This window comes from Mytilus californianus, unplaced genomic scaffold (assembly GCF_021869535.1).
Source record: "Mytilus californianus isolate M0D057914Y unplaced genomic scaffold, xbMytCali1.0.p SCAF_8, whole genome shotgun sequence".
Taxonomy (NCBI): Eukaryota; Metazoa; Mollusca; class Bivalvia; order Mytilida; family Mytilidae; genus Mytilus; species Mytilus californianus.
The window spans coordinates 25,144,684-25,168,945 of NW_026262734.1; the positions used below are offsets into that span (position 1 = coordinate 25,144,684).

At 31.3% G+C, this 24,262-nt stretch overlaps 1 protein-coding gene across 1 annotated transcript; it reads left to right on the plus strand.

Annotated features, from left to right (window-relative positions):
- The first annotated feature begins 8,564 nt into the window (after positions 1-8,564).
- On the plus strand, positions 8,565-15,331 carry LOC127712562 (uncharacterized). Its single transcript, XM_052219071.1, has 2 exons — positions 8,565-9,164; positions 14,868-15,331. The coding sequence occupies exons 1-2, from the start codon at positions 8,710-8,712 to the stop codon at positions 14,953-14,955; spliced, it is 543 nt and encodes a 180-aa protein (XP_052075031.1). The 5' UTR covers positions 8,565-8,709; the 3' UTR covers positions 14,956-15,331.
- Positions 15,332-24,262: the final 8,931 nt, after the last annotated feature.

Below are 24,262 nucleotides of genomic sequence, written 5' to 3' on the forward strand. Positions count from 1 at the left end.
ATTTGAGAATGATGTTTATGTTACAGAAACTCCACATATAGTATTGTGTTTATGTTTATGTTTATTGTTTGTTTTTTTAAATCTACTTTGCTCAATACAGATACTAGCATATGGAACAAATTTCCGTGATTTTAAAATCTTTCAGTACAAAAAACGCAAACGACAATATTAAGTCTTTATTCGACTCGAAGTTAAACAAATAGTTGACTAAAAAACCACAACAAAAATGTCCAAGTTTTATTTCGGTTGTGATTGTTTTGAAACGCTATATATGCGGAGCTTCCGGGGGGGGGGGGCTTCGCCCCCTACCAGGCCTTTGCCCTGGACCTACAAGGGACCTTAGACCCCTCGCCCTTTAGTTTATGATTCTACTTCATTAAGAAGGTAGCTACGCCCCTGCCACTGCATCGAGTGCGATACGATATTTCTACCTCGAATCACTTCAATTTTCAAATTTGAAACGCGAGGCACGCCGGGCGTTTTGAATATTAAAAATTTAACAGCCTAGAGTCGAGAAATATCATAAAGCACGAGATTTGGTGGTAGAATCTGTTTCTCTAATGATTTTTGTTGATAATATGCAGACAAATTTTATCCTGCTTTTCCAATGATCTGCAAACAGATGTGTTCTTTCAATGTAACGTCACCAGGGTCGTCTTTTTTCGTGACGTGTCAATAGGAAATTTAGAGGAAAGCAAATAAAACAAATTGACGTCATGATTAAACGTCACCAGGCATGGTCGTCTTTTTTCGTGACGTGTCAATAGGAAATTCAGAGGAAAGCAAAATTTTTTTTTTTTAAATGACGTCATGATTAAATTTTGACTAACGAAGAACTGAGATCAAACGAAATAAAAATAATCAACAGGTCAGGAAAAGAGTAAATTGGCTAATTCAGAATTAGAGAAATTAATTTATATTTCTGGTAAGATATTATACATTTATTTCCCGTGCCGGAGGGAGATATGAAGATTTGTTCACCCAAGAATATTCATATTTCACGAGGGCTCTGTCCGAGGGAAATATGATTTTTCGAGGGTGAGCAAATCTTCATATCTCCCGAGGCAAAGGGAAATGAATGTTTTATTCCACTGCCTATGCTTTGTTTACTATCAATACATTAAATATTATTTTGCATACATTTTTTTCTTATCCGCTTGTTTTTGTAAGTCAAACTAAACACGACATACCCATTGATAAACAGTAAGGATCAAAATTTAATTATAAGTCTTTTGTTTTATCGTCTGAAATAAATTTGAACATGATAATGATTTTTACTATCGCTATTTTAAGAAGAATAAGAAGTTCAAAACGTTATGTACATTAACCGTGCGTAACGTCGCACGAAGTAATCCCGACATTTCAGAGGGGAATATGATCCTCAGAATGGAATATGAAGATTTGTTCAATGACACGTGGGATAGTCTCAACCAATCAAATATTGATTAAACTATCAATATGTTTAAACAGTGGAATAATATGTTTTGTTGTTTCAATTCAGGAATAATGCAATGATTTTAAGAAAGTTGTCATACTTTTTTCTATTCTTATCAGTGAAATTAACCGTGTGTATATTGAGACTTTTTATACATTTAAAAAGATTTAGAATGTTCAATTGGAGAAATTGTATAAAAAATTAGTAATGCGGGTTTTGTTCTTTCAGTATGTGAAAATGTATATTCAATATAACAATCGGAAGATGACAATCATACCATATCTCTTTATTTAATACTGACCATTTATAAAGCCCTTAAGTATTCAATAAAAGAACAAAGGTATATAGAACTGTTTTATGATTAGTTCATGAATTTCCACTATAAACATATACATATCTTTATGATTGGCTGCTGTGAAATGCACCATTCGAATGTTTAACCTGATAACCAGGTGTAACACTCCATGTATAAACAATGTGTATAGCGTTAAAATAAGTAAATGAAATGTATTGGATATGCATACTGATGCTGTGACACTGGTATGCGATTCCGATCAGTAAAGTTATATAAAAAATTTAAAAATGAGTACATTTGTGCCATTTTGTTATTCAGTTTCTAAAATTATCCGTTTATAAATTTACTAATTATTAAGAAACTTTACAGTTTCACTCCTTCGGGCAAATTTGACCTTAGATGAATTTGGCTATTATTGTTATGTCCTTTTTGGTCACATATATCTTCAACTGTTTCGGTTCTTATACATCATTGACTTTCAAATATTCGGCTTTGAGCGTTCCTGGTGAAGGTAAATCTAGAAAAATGCTTGTGTAATTTTTTATGTGAAAAAGTTATGTGACAAAAAGCAAATATTTAAGTTGCAAAGCTTGTTATGACACGTCTGATTACATGTAAACAAAAAAGTCCAAGATAACTTTTTGATAATATCATTTCTGTTTCTGGTACATACGTACTTACTGCATAGAAAACAGTCCATTGTTTCTGTTGAGTCAGCTGTTTTCATTACATAGTATATTTTATTGACTTATCGATGAAATTGTATTAAATACCCTTTCTCATTTAGTCAGCCTGTTTCAAAGTTTACTAGTTCTTTAGTACGATTTTTAAGTAAGTAATTAGATTATGCTATTTGCTTTAAGTTATTGAAGAAAAGCTATAAAGACGACGTATTAGCAACAACGCACAATAGTGTCTATTGGAAGTTGACAATTCTGTGAGAAAGCTTTGGAAAACACAATTTTTTCATCATGAAAAAAAATCGTTAATGAATTGTATAACTTACAACATTGATGACCTATAAAGAAATATTTATGGAATGAATTAGTCTAATAAAGATAATTATTAAGAGGCAGTACTGTTGCACTGAATAATGCAATTAACAATAACTATCACCTAATATTTACCTCCCAATGTCGTAATGTTTGTTTGAGTACCGAACACAAATTCTATAGACGATTTTGTCCTGCTTAGTATTAGCATTTCGTGTATAAATAGAGGAATCAATGGTCAATTCAGTGAGACTTTTAAATTAAAACATCCTTTTATAGAATTAAATTATCTTGATATCACCATCACAATTTCGGTTGAGATTCTCTTGTGTAAATCTTTTTTTTAAATTACGCCCTACTCCTGGTGTTATACAGAAATACATTGATCGGTTGTCTCGACATGATGGAAAAAAAAGTATTTTGATGCTTTAATTTTAAACTATCATAATATATATATAAGATTAACATGTTTTGTATTTTTATGTTTCGTTTTATTATAAGTTTTGTATTAAGATAACATACAATATTAAGAACTAAAAGCAATCTGACTAAAATATAGATCCTGTGTCCAAGCTTTGCTTACAAGTCAAAGATTGGACACAGGATCTGTTTATTAATCTGTTTGAATTAAAAGCTACTCACTGACCCATTTTTTAAAGACATGCATGTCAGCACTTCCGTATTGTCATAATGATTCCGTTTGTATGTAAATTCGATTTCATATGTTATAGAATCTGATTAAAGTGAACCCTAGATATACCTAAAATCTCTGTTTGATCTGGGTACATTCTTTTCATTTCACACCGTTCATGTTCATTTTTCAGTTTCACAATATTTCGGACTAGAGCGCACGTGATGGAGGTTATTCTAGAAACATGCACATTGCGCACAGAAATTATAGTATCTTGTTTTTCATATTATTCAGGACACAACTAGGTTAACGTTTATAAGTATGTAATAATGATTATGCAAATTTGACTGCTTCTCATCTTGAAAATATTGGTTTTGATCAAGTGATAAAAGGTGCTCTCTGAGGGTCAGAAATGGACTTAGTTAATTTAAACACCATGACTCTATCATAGAAAATGAATAAATATTTCATTTGATCTCAAATACAGATATCATAAATCAATTAACATCTTATATCAAAGTAAATGAAATAAGTAAGTCGTAATAATAAAAATATGTAATATGACCTTTTGTTTGTTACTCTCGACCCTTTACTGGACAGTATACCTCTTATTTTGTTACAGTAATGTCGCAGTGTCTCCGCTAACGGAGATACAGGTAATTAATCATATTAAAAGTCATTATTATGTGTCTGATTGTGATATTTGCTTCTAAATATGACTTCGTGTGACAGGTCATGTATGCGCAGTAGAAGATTCCCACCCTGACAAAGATTTTAGACATACTTTGTTTGAAGTTCTTGCGATTCTTTCTCCTGAATGTCATGTTTGTTTGTAACTAAACTGACGAATTTAAAAAAGAGTAGGCGCTATGCACTTGGCGCTATGCACTTGGCGCCTTGAAAATGTGAGTCAAGATTTTAAAGAAAATGAGTGATTGAAATCTGTTCTTGTTTAATTAATTTATCAAATGTTATTGATGTTACTATTTCTTGCATTATCAGATACCGGTAATTCAAACTATCAGCTGTTTCTATTTCTTGCAGTATCAGAGAGCGGTAATTCAAACTATCAGCTGATATTTAATCCAACATCTATGTCCTGGATTGGTGCTGCCACCTGGTGTCAAATGAAGGGTGGAGAAATTGTTACAATTGATTCTAAATCTGTTGTGTCAATGATAGACTGGTATAAAAATAATGACTGGTCTTCACACTGGTACTTATATAATAGTAATCATTTAAGATTTAAGCATAAGTTAAACAGAGGTTATTATTAACAATGAATAATTACATTTCCGTTACCAAATATAATTAGATAAAATAAATAATAAACAGTAAACGATTTTTTTTCTAAAAATGAGTTTCAAAACATCTCTTTTTTCCCCTTCTTATTATTAAAATAAAAAAACTTTCGTACAAATCAATCTCAAACACAATTGAATACAGTTTAAAAAAACATTATTTCTCTACGAATAATGTATTTTTATCAAATGTAAAATTCTCATTTACTTATTTTCATAAACATTGAGACAATGTTACATGTAAGTTTTAATGATTTTCTTATTTTTCATGTTAGGAGTGCACACGTTTGGACAGGGTTGTATGCATTTGGAATTGATTCTGGTCTCTGGCAGGGTACATGTACTTCGCTGGACTTCTTATTTATATCATCGCCTGAGACTTACAGCTCTAGCGCCCCATGCATGTACATGAACAAAGACGATTTATATTGGCATTATGACGATTGCTCAAGTAAACATTATGTTGTTTGTCAAGTACAAAACGGTATGTCAAGATTTAATTATGTGTTTTTGTTTAAGTAGAAAGTGTACCTTATAAAAAGGATGATAAATTAATACATGTAATTATACCTATATTTTGCTATTCCATTTGATGCTTAAAAAACAGTAAAAATCGAGACATTTTTTTGCGATTTAAAATGTTCATCGTTGGAGGAATTGGGTAATATAAATATATGGAGATGTGGTATGATTGCCAATGTGACAACTATCCACCAGATTTCAAATGAAGGGGATGTAAGCAAATATAGGCAACCGTACGTCCTTCAACTATGAAGCTTTTTATCTGAATGAAAATATTTTGTTCGTAATAAATGAGATTTCGTCTTTATGTCGATAACGCAGATAGGGTTTTTACCACCAGAAATCCACCAAATATGCACTATTAATATGGGATTGAAATTTGTAAATAGATATGCCTATTTGTTCGGTTTGATTACATGTTCTGCACAAGTAAGAGAAAAGATGGAATAGCTCGGAGTAAGAATAGTGTGTATGGGTATGCTGGCATGTCTTTCTGCGGCCTATACCTTTGTGAACCAGTACGACGCTTACAATTCGACTGACTATTGTGTCTTTTTGCCAATGGACGTTAAACACCAATATATCATATAAATATATCGATCATTGATATCGACATATATCGATCATTGAAATCGACATATATCGATCATTGATATCGACATATATCGATCATTGATATCGATGTGATGTTGTTTAAGCACTATGGCAAATTAAACATGAAGGATATTCCATAAACAAATGTAGTATATATTTTATTTACTTTTATTTTTGTGATGGGAGAGAGGGTGTAGTGGTTTTTTTTGTAAGTAAATATGTAAGTCTTTTCTGTTTTAAGGTGTGTGTGAATATGATGATCAAAATATGGCAATCGACAAATCACTTAGTTCATTATCTTCTGTACCGGCATCAACATTAGATAAATGCAAAACAGAATGTCAGAATTATATAAATGAGGAAGAACAATGTTGGGCTATCAAATACCAAAACAGTGCAAATAAATGTTACATGTATGTGTCTGTTAATCCACAGGACTATTTTTCATCAACTTCTAACAAAAATAAAAACATATTTTATTCTACTCGAGAGTGTTTTTCTTGTAAGTATCTTACAATATAGTAATATAGCTATTAATTTATAAATTACATTCATTGTAAAAATAAGGAGATGATGTATGATTGCCAATGAGACAACTATCCACCAAAGTTCAAATAAAGTGGATGTAAGCAATTACAGCCAACCGTACGGCCTTCGACAATGAGAAAAACCCATACCGTATTGGTTAGTTTTAATTGACAATATATCGTTGTTGTTTTACAGATCTAAAGGCAAACTGTATAGTGCTTTGATTGATCAGTCTATTTTTCTAATTTAGAATTCGTGATACTGTAAAAAAAAACACAAAAAAAACAACAACAACAACAACAACGACAATAAAAACCCAACAAAAACACGTTGTTTATGCACGTATTAGCAAGGCACTTGTCCGGGTTTGTCTTTCTGTGTTGGTCCGTTTTTGTTTTGTCAGCTCTACAACATTTTTATTAGGCTTTTGCTTTGATCATCATTGAAGAGACATTGGTTGTAGAATCTGGTGCAGTAAATTTGGTATGTTAATGTTATTATTAATATTATTTGAAAATTCACATACAAATCAATGAAAATTGTTTTTATCTTGAATCTCATTCGTTCTACTGATACACAGTTGATAATAATCATCATTTATCGCTTATACAGTTAAGTCCGCTTAAATATATCTTGACTTACATATATAAATTGACAATACAAGTTTATTCACAACTAAGCGTTGCGAAAAAGGAGATGATTTCAAATTTACCCATTTCCATGAAGCAGTAAAAAGTAAAATAACAAAAATACCAAACTCAAGGGAAATTCAAAGCGGAAAGTCCCTCAACAAATGGCAAAATCAAAAGCTCAAACGAATGGAAATCAACTGTCATATTCTTGACTTGGTACTTGGTATCTAGCAACTTAAACTTATTCTCCCAGTTGACAAGATATTACAGGCTAGCGTTTCTTTTCATGATTTCCTTGATAGAAAGTTGCTGCTTACAAGAAAGTCATTGAATCTTGGTTTCCTTGTAATATTTTTCAAGTCATCATTTCGAAAGATTTACAGACGCCATCATAATTTGGTTGACAGTTCCGGAAACCCGTCATCTTTTTGATTGTGACAGCAACGAATGCGTCTTACATGTATCACCAAATTATCACATACTATGAGTAACACACAGCGGAATTATAAGTAACAAACATTATGAGTAATACACATTATGAATAACACATAGCTAGAGGATGAATTTCTTACCATTCCGGAATTTAACCCCGGGTTTTTGTGAGGTTCGTTTTGTTCAGTTTTACTTACCGCATACTATTTTGGGGACTGCTTTTGTCTTTTCGTCGTTTTCAGTATTGACCATAATGTTTGAGTTCATTTGACCTGTGGTTTTTGATTCCCCCATTGGTATCCCCTCGATCGCTCTTTTACGTTCATGCATGTATATGAGTGAACGAAACAGTAAGTCTTCTAATTAAAGCCTTTATTGGTTTTTAATTATAACGAAAAGATTTATTCTACCAACGTTTTGAGTGAAACAAAAATCCTTATATCTTTATCTTGTTTGATATCATTGTGATTTACATGAATTAAACGTTCCTTTTCTCAGGGACGTAATATATAATATGAAAACTTAAGAAAAAGCTTTTACACGTTGTTATCTCTTCCAGCCTCTATTGTGATAGAAAATGAACCATCTATGACAACAGATATAGGCACAATTGTTGAGTCGTGCTTACCAACGACAACATCTACGTTAGAATCAACAAATGTACCTGTAACATCTACTGTGTCAACCCAAAGAGAACAACTGACAACATATCTTACACCAGAAAAAATTAAATACTCTACCGCTGTTTCAACCATCCCATTATTGACAACTATCATATTAGGAGAAACAACTTCCATTATAACCGACTCATCCACAACAACATTTGATGACACGACGCCTATTACAAATAACAAAGTAACAACAACGTTAAAAACAGACGAAACAACAACACTGTCAACCGAAGGAGCAACAACATTAACAGCGAAAGAAACAACAACATTAATAAAAGAAGAAATAACAACATTGACAACGGAAGAAACAACAACATTAATAAAAGAAGAAACTACAACATTAACAATAAACAAAACAACATTAACGATAGATACAACAACATCAACAACGGACAAAACAACAACATTAACTACGGAAGAAACAACAACATTTAACACGGAAGTAACAACATCTTTACCAACAGAAGAAACATCGACACTAACAACGGAAGAAACATCAGCATTATCAACAGAAGAAACAACAACATTCAAAACGGAAGTTACAAGAACATTACCAACGGACAAAACAACATCATCAACAAAAGCAGAAACACCAACCAAACCATCAATAAATTATTCAAAAGAAACATCAATCATTCCATCAAACCAGGTTACAACAGTATCACAAGGATATACCATGTCTGGAAGTTCTTCGGCCTACTGGAAGTTTCCAACATATCTCGAATCAGTAACAGCAGATAAAACAGAAATGACAACTGGTTATGTTACCATCTTAACAACATTATTTACAAATACAACACTCAATCGTTTTAATCAAAGTCCAGTTGATGTTTGTAGCTATGACTGTCCATGCATTTTTGGAAATGGAACTGTTACTATAGAAACGTTAGATGCTAGAATAGAACAATTAAAGACTGTCTTACAAATTGATAAAAAGGAGACAAGTTCCTACGTTCGTAAACTTACTTGTGCAAAAGACAGTCGCCCTAGTGCTAAAAATATAGGTTATATTGGAATTCTGATTTTAGTTATTGTGTTTGGATCCATAATAATGAGCGATTTAATCAGCCTGGTTCGATTCATGCAGCGAACTTTGTTTAAGAAAAACAATGATCGAAGTATCCAAGAAAGGTAAGTAAACAAACTTTATTTATATGTGGCAATGAAAGGATACTGAGATGTTTCGAATAACATGCATTCGAATAACAATCACTTTGTATTACCTGTAAGAAATAAGTATGGTTTAGAATAGTGAAAAATGAAAGGCTTTGTACGTTGTAGAGTTTTTTTTTAATCGTTATATATTTTACCATCGTATACGGCCAGATATTTTCTTGACAGTTGTTTGACAACTGGAAATTCGAAATTGCCACCGATCTAATTAAACTATCCTCTTTTCAACAGATTTTTACAGTCCTACTGATATGTCACTATCTCAGGCTATGGTATTGAGCGATGACTACAAAAAATCAGAAATTAAGCGCACATTTGATTATTACGATTGTTTAACCATGTACAATAATGGGAGATAAATTATATTGCTTCAATTTAAGGAAATGCAGCATACAAATAATGCTTTCAAATTTTTAAAAGAGGATTTTTATTTCTTCGACACCTAATCCTCCAATTTTCGCAAAATGAAACTGAAAAAAAAATTCTGAATCAACCGTTACTTGTTTAACGCAGTCAGGTTGTCGCTAGCTGTGTTTCATAGTTTTTTGTTATCTTTTATTCATTTCGGTCAAATAAGGCCTTTTTTTATTTTGTCTTCGCCAGGCCCTTTAAAGCTTCCTATACAGAATGGGTTTCTAATTCTCATTATTTGAGTTCTAATGGTAATTGTAAACATCCTTGACTTTTGGTTCTATGTTGACAGTTGTATCCTTGCCAACCATATGACAACTTTTTCTATATACCTGCATATTGAAAGAAATCTTTAGGTGTTTGAATTACAATCAACAACAGATGTATTACTGCCATTATATACTCGTTAGTAATAAACAGGTTTGGAACAATGCCATAAGTTTTCCTTTTTTTCATTTTTGTAAGTCCATAATTAGTAATAAACAGGATTGGAAGAATGGCAAAGTTTTCCTTTTTTTTCCTTTTTTGTAAGTCCATAATTCAAATAAATTCAGTAAAAGCTTCAGATAAATCTTTTTTTTTTGGAGGCGTGATCATTTAATCAGAATACATGTTAGTCATGGTGTCAAAGTGATACATACTTATCATTATTATATGTGGATCATTTAGACAAGGTGTTTATTGGAGTATAAACAGTAGTATCTTTATCCATCTAATTTCCTATATTTAATCGTTTGATTTTTTTTTATATTTAAACTTATCTCTAACTCTTTTGGTATTTGTATATTATCGCAATAGACCAACGTTTGACTCCGGAGTATATAATGCTTTGACAGGTTACCTACTCTCTGGGGGGACATTCTGGTACTCTGTCAAGTGAGAGCAACTAAAAGAGGTAAAATCAAGACTGCAATCGGAGCAAATTGGGTAAAAAATAAATGTTTCCGACGATTTTGTCGTGTATAGAAAACATACAATAGCTAATTTTCCCCCCAAAATTACATCTATTGTAAGCTTGATTTTTCTTCTTATATTTGCTTTACTTAAACTAGTACCGGAATGTCCTACCATAGAGTAGGTAACCTGTCGAAAAATTATATACTCCGGAGTCAAAAGTCGGTAATATGAAAATAGTCTAATTTGACAAATATGCTTCTTTTTTATGTAATTTTACAATGAGATTATCGGATTTTTTTAGCATCCATAACCCGTTTTATTTTCTACTTGTTGATATTACCCCACATATATGATAATAGTATAAGCTTCAACAATATACAGGGTTTATCTCCTGCGGACTGAAAATATATTGACCATTCGTTTCAAAATTCGTTACAGAAAGATTCACATGTTTAAAATACACATCCGAACACATTAACTGACTATTAATGCTAGAATGCACAAACACTGGTTTGTTTGTTTTATTTAACAACTATATTTATTCATTTTTTTATTCAAATGATTATGCTTATGATTCAGCTCAGAAGTGTACAGCCAATATTGAGCCTTTATGAACTTTGTTCCGAGGTTTTATAAATGGGTGTAATAAGGTCAACGAATACATTGATGGCACAATCATTAATGTCTATTGAATAAGTGTTATAAATTCTGTATAAATATGTCGCATTTTTTGAAGATTTGCCTAACAAAGTAGGTAATTATGTTTCATTTTCATATGCATGTTTGTTTTTAATCAAATTATGAAAATGTTATTAATGTTAATCGATGTCTTTCGTTTTTACTATTGTATCATAACGACTATCTAGAGAAAAGAAATACTTTTAAATCTTTTCATGACTTTGTTTCCTCTATTGATTCATATATTACTGGTCTCTTATTCAAACGCAATTCGAACTACAACTGTTAATATGTTTAAGTATAATTCTCAGTAAATACTCAAAGTGCTCCAAACAATTAACCGTCAAAGAATTAAAAGTTGTCTACAACTTCATGCTCGAATATGATAACCGCCTTCTTACATAAAACTTATCCAAAAGAGCTATGAGGAAGAACAACTGAAATAAACAATACATAAGTGTTATGGTCAAGATCACAAATGTGTCTCTGTCTCAACTCACTAGTGACATGTTTTTGTGATTTCAGATCTTTAGAAACAGTAATGTCTAATCTGTAATTTTGCCGATTGTGTCCTATTTCTAATTGTGACATTTTGACTGACTGTGGATTCCCATGACCGGTAGGGCATGCATAGTAGGAGACGCTTATCTTGTCAACCAACCCGGTCTCGCTCTTTTTGGAGTTCATGCGAATCCAATCGTTTTTGTTTGTTACCCGGTTTCGTCTCTATTTAATCTATTTACGAGATTTGAACATCGGTAAACTACCGTTGCCTTAAGTGATACAAACCTTAAATTTATAAAGTAGACGATACTTTTTTCTGGTCAATTTTGCCAACATTTATTCAATATATTTGTCGTTTTATCGGTCGTCCCACTGTCTGTATCAATCTGCTCAGCTCTTCATAGAATTGCATATCACGGCTTTATGACGTTAAATACGTTGACCCGGCCTGAATACCTATCATATCACCGACGTCATAATGAATGAACCGACGTTGATAAGTTTGACCCGAACCTATCAAGTCATCTTCCGGTTTGCTGAAGAAACAAAGAAAACACTTGTTTCTATCATGCAAAACACGCAAATACAACCCGATAAATCGATTTTCTGGTTGTCTGCATATTTATATGTAAAATATCATCTGCTCGACACAATATGAAGCCTTTTTGAACTCGTTCGCTGGGCTCACTTGACAAAAAGCTTCATATTGTAACTCACAACTGATATTTTGCCATATCAATATGCAGACAACCTAATGATTGGCACATATCAGCGATGATCTTGTCTATCTTTTGTCATACCGAAACTGCTGCTTATTTTTATTTCTGGCTATATCAAAAGGTAATGTTTTACAAGTAGATAATTAACATCTACAGATAATTTATGAATTTGGGAGTTGGGATGTCTTTGGGTAAGAACAGAGACATCTTTCCATCTGTACAGGAGGAACCTTTTCAGTGACTATTATTTACTATACGAGGCGGTATCATTGACTTTTCTTGACAACACGAGGCTGTATCATTCATTGACAATTATTTTGAAAGTTATTTGAAATGTTCAACTAAAAAAACCAGTTGACATGGTTCTCATTAATTATTGTTCAAAATACAGATAACCATTACCTACAACAATATTTCATAGCGCGTCTTAATTGAGAGGCGGTAAAATGTACAAGTGAAATGGCTGAGGCCACCCTTTACTATATTCCTAATTGATTTATATAGTCTCTTAACTCAATTGTATTGGTATTCAAATCTATTTATCTTTTTTAATAATAAATTTTATCAATTTTAATTATGGAATTTCATTGTTCACTAATATAAAGAATGTTTATCCTATTTCCACTGCTTTAAAGTAAAAATTTAATCAAATGAGAAAGTTGAAAAATTTATAGAAGCACTAAGGTTTTTTGACTGGTTTCATTTTGACCTTATGAATATGACTACTTACCTTAGTGTATCATTTACATTGTAGATTAAATCACAATTCGCAAATAAAGTACAGTTGCACGTACGATCTTGAACATAAAATATGTATATGTTTTTATTTTTTAACTGCATTCGATGTAAGTTTTATAAAAAAAAACAAATAACGGCGTTGAGTTGGAAGAAGATTGGTTTATGCATTTGGCGCTCTATGACACACGTTAACTAAAAACCATCTAAGATTAACTTCATGAGATGAACAAATTGCTTAGCATTTTCGACAATGTACCAAAACAGACATATCTAAATCCGGAATATTGAGTACGTACTCATTTTGAATGGAGCTGATCTACTGAATCAAAATAAAAAAATAACGAGCAGAACCCCATTCTCAATTCTGATTTGACCTAGTAGTGAGTACACAATTATGTAAACCCACAAAGACTCATTTTGAGTTGTATTAACAAAAATAACATAAACAGAGAGATTAATCCCATTTAAATGTAGATGATCACAAGATAAATTAAACCTTCATGTCAATCAAACTTGAATACATTATACAAAAGTAGGCAAACAAATTATGGGACAACAATTATAAACAAATAATACAAGTGCCAAAAGAAAAATATACGAACAGACATTCAACCGTCTACAAAAAATGAATGCAGACAATTAAAGATCGGGTAATTTGATCTTCACGAAAGTCATATGCTCCGGTATAAAAAAAATCACGTCGAATGTAAAATTAACAGATCTGAAGACAGAAAAAATAAAGAGAAAAATTTAACATATTAACCCTAAAGCAAACGTCTATTTAAAGTGGATAGCTTCCAATTTAATATAAAATGAAAGTTTAATATGGATTTTGATATAAATGAACATGATTCTTTATCTAATGTCAATGGTATTGCAATAATAATGCAATTTATAATTGTTTACACAATATAAAAAAGGCATCATGTTTTCATCATAACTTTGCCTCTTTTTCGATTGCATAAAACATTTGTTATTGGTTTTTTTTTTGGGTTTTTTTCATCTTTTTATTGTTTTTCTATTTTCTATTTGTTGTTATTGTTTGTCACTGTTGTCATTGTCGTTCTTGAGCAATGTATTTTTTTTATCTAGTACGGTACTCCACCGTTTTGTCCTATTCAAGTCTAAAGACGAAGATATTACAACATGTCTTATTGTTTATGAATTTATTGTAATAAGCATCGCGATTCCAAAGAGAGTTGCATATTGTGTTATATATTAAATGTTTAACATTTGTTACTGCGATTGTTGTTTGTTACTTTTGTTCTCAATGTCGTAAAAGTTACTTTTAACTGTGGATAAAACACAGGTTTTTTTTAATTTTCGAGGTCTTCTCCAATTGTTATTGTTGTTCTTTAATTCCAGTTTATCGAGGACAGTTACAACTTACACTTCTTATATTAGGAATTTAGCAATTTGTTGTCATTGGAAAGTTACTTTCTTCCGTTAGACATTTATTTAAGTTTAATATATTCTTGTGTACTTAATTTTACCGAAGAAGTTATTTGTATTATTAATTAAATGACTAAGTACGAATTCTTTTATAAAATCTTTTGTTAGAGGAATTTAAACCGATATTCAAAATTAAGACAGGCTTTTTTTTTATTCTTTCTATCAATTTTAAATAATTCCTGTATTGAACATTTTGCAAAGCATTCCTTTATCTGCTTCCGTCACATGTTGTATTGAAATTATTTTCTTTTGTCGATTCTAGATTATCATTTCAAGATTCCAAATCATTTGAAGACCTCTCTAATGGTACCAATCCTATGAAAAAGCATGAAGTAGAAGCCAAACAGTAAAGAAATTGAAGTTACAAAGAACGCATCAAAGTTACAGAAAATATTCATCAAAAAACTTAAAAGTAACTTCAGAGGAGTTTATACGAATAACCTTGCAGGAAAAAGAAGTAAATAGTAGCAACACTGCCGTTAAACAAATACCTAATTTACATTGTGAATCCCATGAAATAGATTCCGCTACACGTGATATTGACGTAAAATCACTTAATAAGATTACAAGTTCATCACAAATGACAAAAGCAAAAGGTTCTTCGAATTCAACCTCATTTTCACATTACTCATAATTTTACTACGTTTTATTAGTAAATGGAATATGTATGTCATGCAATTATAATTGAACTTAATTTTATTGAATTAAATTCATTACGATTTTTAAGTTACTTATTTTTTTAAATATAGTGAGTCCAACATATATTAAATGTAAAACAAATCCTGAAGGAAGGGCAATGGATTAAAAAATATAAAACCGTACTGCTCTTTAGAATTCCTTTGTTGTTGAACATACATATAGATGAACAGATGCGCTATCATTATGACTCCAAAATATGTATCAATATGAAAATAAGGAGCCGGGTATGATCGCAATTGAGACAACTGTCCACTAGAGACTAAATGACGAAAATACTAAACAATTAAAGTTCACCTTACGTCCTTCAGTAATGATCAAGACCTTAAGTTACCATAAAGTTAACTGTAAAAGAATCTGTCATGACAAAATGTAAAGAGAGGTCAGAGAAACCAAATGTGATTTTCAAGCGCAAAAGTTGAAGACAAACAGACAACCTCCTAGCTAAAAAACGAAAAAAAAAGACGAAAAGACAAACAACAGTCAAAAAACACAACATAGAAACAGCAGAATGAGCAACACAAACCAAACCAAAAAACCAGGATGATCTCAGGTGCTTCGGAAGGTTATGAGTCTTCTTCGAGGAAAACAGGACAAGATTGTCGTTTCGACTATTTTAACCTATCCGTCGCCATTTGTGAAACGCATATTCCCCCACGTTCAACCAACTTGGAACCTTTAGAGTAATATCTTCCTTCTTGGCAGCAATGCTCCATCAAATCATGATAGAAAACAAAAGCTCCTGAATATCGTATAAACTGGGATATATATTCTCCATTCGAAGGCGCAGTTTGAATGTTGCTAATAAGAAATGGAACTTCATAATTGCGATGGAGAAATAATCACCTTTGTCGTAATGTTATGTTCTCAACCGATCCTTCTTTTAAATTTCTAGATGTAAGTGAAGATATGAAGCAGACTAAACTGTATATGTGTTATTCTTTATGTTAACTTCTATGGGGAAGATTATTTAGTTAGTGGACATCATCAATATGGCGGTACTTTTAGTTAAAGGATAATGCTAGCTACTTTTCATTCTTTCTATGAAGTCTTACTCGTATGAATGAACAAAACAAATCGACAAGAATAGAAGTACTGTTAATATCCACAGGAATGACTTTTGTTTGTTGATAACACGTCCTCCAAACGTAGCACATATGTTATAAATCAAGAAATTAAGTATCTTTACCATGTCAGTTTCAGAGAATTTCTTGTTTGAATCAGATTGTTATTATACAACGTATTATTTAACTCTTTCTAATACAAGATATGTGTATCTATGTTAGCCAATTTGTTTATTAAATTCAACCAAATCTTTCAATCTGTCTTTAAGTTTGGAATGGGGAATACTTGTGTAAAAGGTAAAATAGTCAAATGTATTAATGCTATTGCAAGATGAAGGAGATGTAAATTGTATGTGCTCTAATAGATCTTTGGAATTTTTTAGTATCTACATCTAATTCACACCGCCCCTAGAGTAGATAGTTTCACAATAACTGAATAACACTGAAACCCGGCGTTGGTTGCTGAAAAATTTGTAAAGAGGTTTGGTGGAGCACATGGCAGATAAAATAATATAACGTTGTATGTAAGAACACTTATGTAACTTATGTTTTCAATAAAGTGAGGAAAGATTATGTTCTGTATTTAAAGGAACATAGAACAGACCTTTGATAATGCAGTCAGTTTGGTAAGTGTCGTGGGGATATGTTGAGTTTCGAAGTGAATTGTCAATATCTTATTATTTTATCGAGCAGTTTTTGTAATATGATTTACACACAAAAATCTGTAATGATAGTAGAACGGGTGCTAAGCAACTTTAGGGTTTTTGAAGATCGTTATAGCATTAGTGTTCAAAGACCCATATAGTTTTCTAAATCTTTTTTGTATCAACGACCTCACAGCCTTAGCTCATTCGGAAATATTATCTGCGTCTTCTTCTTCTGGTTCAAAAGAATTGAAATGAGAAACCCACGGCCTAATTTATGATAAAACAACAAAGGAAATCAAATAGGCCAAACAGCAACCAACGACAACCCTGAATTAGAAAAGTTGTCTAACAGCACATTATAAAAACAAACTGTAAAAATCAGTTAAAAAACGCTTGATTCCTTTTATCAATTCTAAACACAAAAACAAATAATTAGAATGCAAAAGTACCGATCTAGGTGTACTCGTCGTTACTGAAAGTAATTCCAATGCCCAATTACAACTACTAAATAAATCATGTTCTCCTGTACTAATTGACAATCAGTTCACCTCTGAATAATTGAATTGTTTCTTCAAAGAATGAACTAATTATTTTGATAATCGTATTAGACATTTCAGATTGAACTTAAACAAAACATTTGCAACGGCAAAATCACAAATTTAGTAGTCTCGTTTTGTTGTTCTATACGGACAAATTAGGAATTAAGATAAAAATTTTTTTAATATATTCATAGTACTAGTTCTGAAGAAAAGATCGAATACCTTTCAAAAACGACTTCACTTAAATCTGCTACTCACACTATGCATTGGCTTTATAAAGTACAAAGCAGACCTTATCAATATAGTTTTATATTGACGCTTAATTACCCCCATTTTCTATATAAGGAAATGCCTGTACCAAGTCAGGAATATGACAGTTGTTTTCCACTCGTTTGATGTGTTTAAGCTTTTGATTTTGCCGTTTGATAAGGGACTTTCCAATTTGAATTTTCCTTGGAGTAAGGTTTTTTTATTATTTTACTTTTTACTTTTTTTCAAATCTTCTGACTAGAGTTATTTAGTTGTGGACACCTGAAGTGGTTATAACTATTTCTACACATAGTGTCACAAACTATTCGGCAGTCTTAGATGCGCAATTTTCCGTTCGGACCTCTCAGTCTCCATTGACAATTTTGAATCATCTACTCTATATACTACACGTACACATAATCTAATCAAACAGAAATGTTCTGACTTATTAAAATAGTTTTTGCAGAAAAAAAATGGTGTTGTTGTTATCCTTTTACAGAGATTAAATGTTTAGAAAATAGATTATATATACATGGACATACATTATACGACCTATTATGCTTTGTACCATAAAGAGATCGTGATTAAACGAGACTTTCCTGTTCACTATTTATTCGTTTACTGTTATAAATAACACGTACTTCATAATTTTTCTAGATGATGGTTTACATTCAGCTTGTTCTTAAACACAATCAAATTTCTCGGTATAAGTTTGGGATCGACATCTGTAATTACACAAGTCAATGCATTTTGCTTGCTTAACGTTGGACGGACAAAATTACCGGCCAGTATCGTAAATGACATGTCTAGTTAATACTCGTTTCATATATTTTGGCTAAGACGATAAATAGTTGACTCGGGATCACACGTTTTATTATCTAGATCTGTTTTGAGTCGAACAAAACTGACTTTAATGCTTAAAGTGCAAATTGGGATCCGGACTCGAGCGGACTTGCATTTGTACGCCGTTTTACCTTTTACAACACGCAGGGAATCCGACGAATTAGGTTTCGATTTTGCGTGGCCTAAACGGAAAATTACAAACAAAAATAATTATCAATGATATTGTATGAGTACAGATGCACTGTAGGGGACTGATGGTTGCCCTTCTGACAAATACCGGTAAATAATAGATAATAATACGTGTATTGTTGAGTTTAATTTGCCTTCGTTAATGTACATACAAATAGATAATTCTGTAGATGAAAGTAATTGGTTTTTTTACACTATAATTTCGAAATGTATATAATTAACTCCATCATGAGCAGCTTGCATGGATTTTTCATTGCGTTCTAGTATTTCACAGTAAGACTATTAAAACTAAATACACTATTTGAGACATGGTCTTCTACTAATTCTGTTTGTTCGTCATTACATTTATCAAAGATGGCGACAATTCATCTCTTCAGATTTAAACATATCACCTTCGAATAGGATTTTCCATATCAATTTTATACCATTCTATACATTTTATGGATAAAAAGGTTTATGGGTATACCTCAGCTAGACAGCAACCAAAGTAAAATTTGTAAAAAAGTGTAGTATTGTTCCGTTGAGAATATGATATTTACTAAAAGAAGATTGTTTATTTGGTCCATAGAAATATTTTATACACACAGAAACTTTAGCTGGAAAAATGCCTAAAAGAACAAATTAATAATCTCCCTTATTGGTAATTTTCCAACCGTCCTTTTTTTTTACTGTCAATAAAGCAACATATATTTTTAAACTACATTGATATAGATATACAGTATTTTACGTTTTTATACATCGCAGGTTTTGAAATGTTTTGTAGTGATGACGCGCTGTCAAGTAAGCTCTTGAAAACCGATAAATTTATCCACATAGCATCATTACGATGCTTATATGCCAGTTGTATTTTAAAAGACAAATGTATCTACTAGCTATTGGGCATCATTTAATGTACTTTTATGCATTTGGTCAATTTTAAACTATTGTCTGATCGGTTGTCAGGGGAAATTTTCGAAAGTTCAAAAATATTTTTAATAAATCTAATTAAATATTTCGTGGAAGGGCAGACTAAAAATTTGAAGGTCGAAGACTAATTACCCTGAATAACAAACACACACAATTAAGTTTTTTTTTAAGTTATGCATTTTTAAGATCCACTTGAAAAGTCTGTCGTCAAGTACTTTTAGTAAAAATTTGTTATTCAAACACACCTACTCTCTTTTTATGACTCATTAGAAAGGTATTTTACTTGATCCATATATTTCAATTTTTAGTACTGTAAATTTTTAATGTTATTATATCAACCTAAAGGCTAAATATATAAAAAAAATAATAAAATCTGAAGCAAGATAATGTATCAAATATTTTTCTTTTATACGTTTTCAAGACAGAATAGTCAACTCAAACACGCCTGAACGTAAAAAGGTGTACTCGACTTACTCTTTTCGATGAAACTATTGCCCATTTTTGTGATTTTTTCGAAAACAACTATCGCCGGGGCAGAGATGCAAATATATGCTTTAAAAAGATCAATCTATTATCTTTCTTTGGATTTTTTTTTCGGCGGAATTTACGCTTATGCACAAAAAAGATCCACATGTATTTGCACCTACCACAATCGACTGATTTGTGAAAATGTTTCTATAATTTAAAAGTCGACAAATATCTATAAGCTCCACACCATAATTTCAGTAAAACACATACATAAGATGTATAAAATCCTAAATTAGGCACGTTCATTAAACTTTTAAAGGCCATAGAAACAGATGTAAATAATTCAAATTTACCAATTTGGCCCTTTTTAACCTTCTCTAACAAAGAGTTCCATTTCTTTTGTTTAATTTCAACTGGGTTTCCGCCTGCGACGCTAATGACTAAGAACAGACACGTGAACTTGTTGCAGCTTTACTATTTCTTTTAAAACAATAATTAAGTGTTGGGATTTTTGTATTATGATACACGAATTAATTATCAACATTGAATTATTTTCGGTTATATTTGAATGTGATAAATATTGATATTGTAAACAGAAAAGGGGCACTGTAAGTAGTTTATGAGCCAAAGAGTAAAATTCAAATACAACAACAATAATTCGAAAACGACCAAAAACAAACACAAGTTTGAATATGCTCAAAATTTCAGAAAGAATAAAACGCAAACATATTGGTTAGATTGGTTCTGTCTGCATGCCTGTTGAAACCGAAATGTCCGCGTAGGTGTAGTCTTCAAATACCACACTTCATATATCTTGTATTCTTATCATTGTTTTAATAATTGGATACTTTGATGAAAACAAGAGCACTGTTTTCCATAATGACAAACATGACAAGGGAAATTAATCCTTCTTTTAATCACTTGATTTGTATGCTTTACTAGAATTAATATCATCAATAATCACATAAATATACATCAAACATGGATATAACCGTGTCAAGGCTAGTATTTAGCTTGATGTATTAATACAGACCTACCGTGAAAGTATTATTTGCAATGGATGTTATTTGTTTGAGTCCAGACTTTGGAATTGTGAACGGCTAAATATTTTGTTAAAGAAACGTATGGAAGAAATAAAAGTTTATATACTTTACAAGTATTATAAAATGATTTAAGAACAATGAATAAACTCATCATAGATACCATAATTAATTATATTTGTACGTCAGAAGCGCGTTTCGTCAACAAAAGACTCATTAGTGACGTTAGAATAAAATATGTTAAAAAGGCCAAATAAAGTACGAAGATGAAGAGCATTGAGGACCCGTATTTTCGAAAGATTTTGCCAACTTTAAAGACTATTGAACCAGTTGGAATATCTAATGCATTATTAAAAATGGCCATGGGAATGTATCTGTCCGCATTTTGTTTCATTTGCTCCAACAAATCATCGTTCTCATGTTGTATTAATTGGAAAAGTATCATTATATTATATTCAAATGTGTGGAGAATGGTTTTGAATTTTTATAGTATTTTTAGACGAAACGCGCGTCTGTCACAAAAAATTGTACGTTGTATATTTGATGGTTGGTTTTTTTAATAAATATGCTCTACTTTTGTATGATAATTTTATCATTGGATTGTGCCTCCATATGTTTACATCAACACAGCATTAGGCTTTTTCAATTTTTTTATTGAACATTAGAAAAAAAAATTAAAAAGATAAAAAAAAATACCTAAGATATTTCATTATTTTAGGTCATATTTTAGATGTTAAAGTATTCTTTATTTTAAATATATATTCTAATATTCTTATGGTTCCAAACATGATCTTTCAATTGATGCGTTCTCCCGGAACAAATTGACGTCATAAAGCAAATATCTTCACATCACAATGGCCTATGACGCGTTTCCATCCAAATATTACCGCGGCAGTTCATTTATAAAATCGAAATTGAAATCCCGTGTATTAAGTGACATTTTAGTTCATGCATATAATTTGTTTTTACTTACGTAAATCCTGTATTATATATACATATGCTTACAATTAAAAACTCTTTACTTGACTTCCTTTCCCAATAAAAGCATTTCCACTGTTTTACATTTTTGCGTAGATTTTATTGATTATTTCGATTTTTGATTGTTCTTCAATAATAATGGATTGCAACCAGGGTTTTCAACAATGATTTATGGAAAAATTTAAACCCCACATAAAGGCATTTAGGCAATAAGATGTGAACGTAACTAATTCAGTAGCTACTATATATCTAAAAAAAACAACAACAAAAAATTTATGATAAGTATCTTGTCAAAATGATATCATATTTTCAATTAAAAAGTAATATTCAATATGATCAATTATTTCATCTGCTAGTGTTTTGGTGTTTATTTATTGAGGTTTATTCAATACCTCATTTAATTCAAATTTATATTTATAACGAACTTATTGATCACGGTAAACCCACTCCGTATGTGCAATCAGTGAAAAATCATCCATCAATAATTGAGAAACAGGCAATTATCCTGCTACTTTACATGTTGTCAGTTGCAAAGACTCGACGGTTGGTCTGAAACTTGCTTTCATTTATGTAGCGAAAAAAAATACGGTTATGTGTTATATGCAATAAAAGTTTATAGTATAGTTCAACTCGTGGGTCGGTAACGCTGATGATTTAGTGTTAGTTCTGCGATGTTTTCTGTCGTTTAACGTATTGATTGGTCTTTCGAACTGTTCTTATTCGAGCGCCACTGCTGATCATGAGTTTGAAATAGACGATTAAATCATAAGCCTGATATCTTTGAGGTTTAATTTGTTTTATTTGTATTAAGTATCTACAGTACTACTTTTAAATAGGGAAGATACCTTTAATTTAATATCAATCAGCAGCAAGATACATTGCTTGTTAAACCATCTCAAATAATACAATGTAATCTTGAAATGATATAAACATAAGAAGAGGTTTGAATATCTCTGCTTCATTCAGATCACTCATCATCGCAGACACTATAAGTATACATGTGTTGTGATTTAAATGCAAGATCATTGCATTTATTATCAGGCACCATATATTTTCATATACTAGTTCATATAAATTCATAGCAGTGCATAAGAACCCGTGTCTTTATCTCATATATTCTCGATAATTGGAAAGTTGAAATCATTATAACGTTATCCATAATTCTAGTTTGAAGTCATCCATCTGTGTCAAGATGGAGGAAACGATCCAGATATGAAGCAGACTTCCTTTTGTATCATTAATCTCAAATATCTTAAAGTGAAATTAAAGAAGTTGCAGGATGGTTTTTCTTTTGGTCTTTGAGAAGTTATTGTATGAAGTCTGTTTAATGAGTACAAAAACAAGTCGGCTAGAAGTGGTGCAAAAGAAGTAGCCTTTTGAATATCGAATGTCTGCTGAAATATTGATCCATGAAACTCAGCAAATATATTGTCGATTAAAAGTCCAGCATTTTAATAATATCACCTTCGAGATATTTGTTGTAGGAATCAGTGTAGTTTTTCTCAAAGTAAGATTTTTCATAACCTTATAAATGGAATGTGTATCTTTGTTTCCCATTTTTGTAGACAAAGCTCTGTATAATTAGGAGATGTAGTCGGTCTTCAATCAAACTTGATATATAATAGTGTAAAGTATAGAGAAATGAATGCAAAATTATAAAGATTGTGACTGAAGATTTTAGAGTAATTCTTTAGAACTTTTAAGAAACTGCATCTGATTGACACCGCTGGTTGAATTTATCTTATCGCTTCAGAAGGCAATATTTTAACTGTAGAAAGTATGGTGTTAATAACTTTAAAACTATGTTTAGTCAAACTTCTTGATGGCCCGAATATAAAGCGTTCTTTGTAAGGATTTTTGTAAAGTAAAGGTATCCATTATAAACCTTGCATGTCCCTACAAAACATGTAAAATGTTAATGAAAAATTAACTGTTTGCAAGAGTAAATTATGTTCTAATTAATACATCCGTGTGGGTAGATGAATAAGCAATCATTCATTTAACTAAAAAATACTTCGATAAAGTGATAAAAGTTTCA

Excerpts from the sequence above, each read along its gene's own strand:
- LOC127712562 (XM_052219071.1), top strand. The coding sequence starts at position 8,710 with ATGTCTGGAAGTTCTTCGGCCTACTGGAAGTTTCCAACATATCTCGAA. Across the intron at positions 9,165-14,867 it reads GATCGAAGTATCCAAGAAAG|ATTATCATTTCAAGATTCCA; the intron begins GTAAGTAAACAA and ends TGTCGATTCTAG.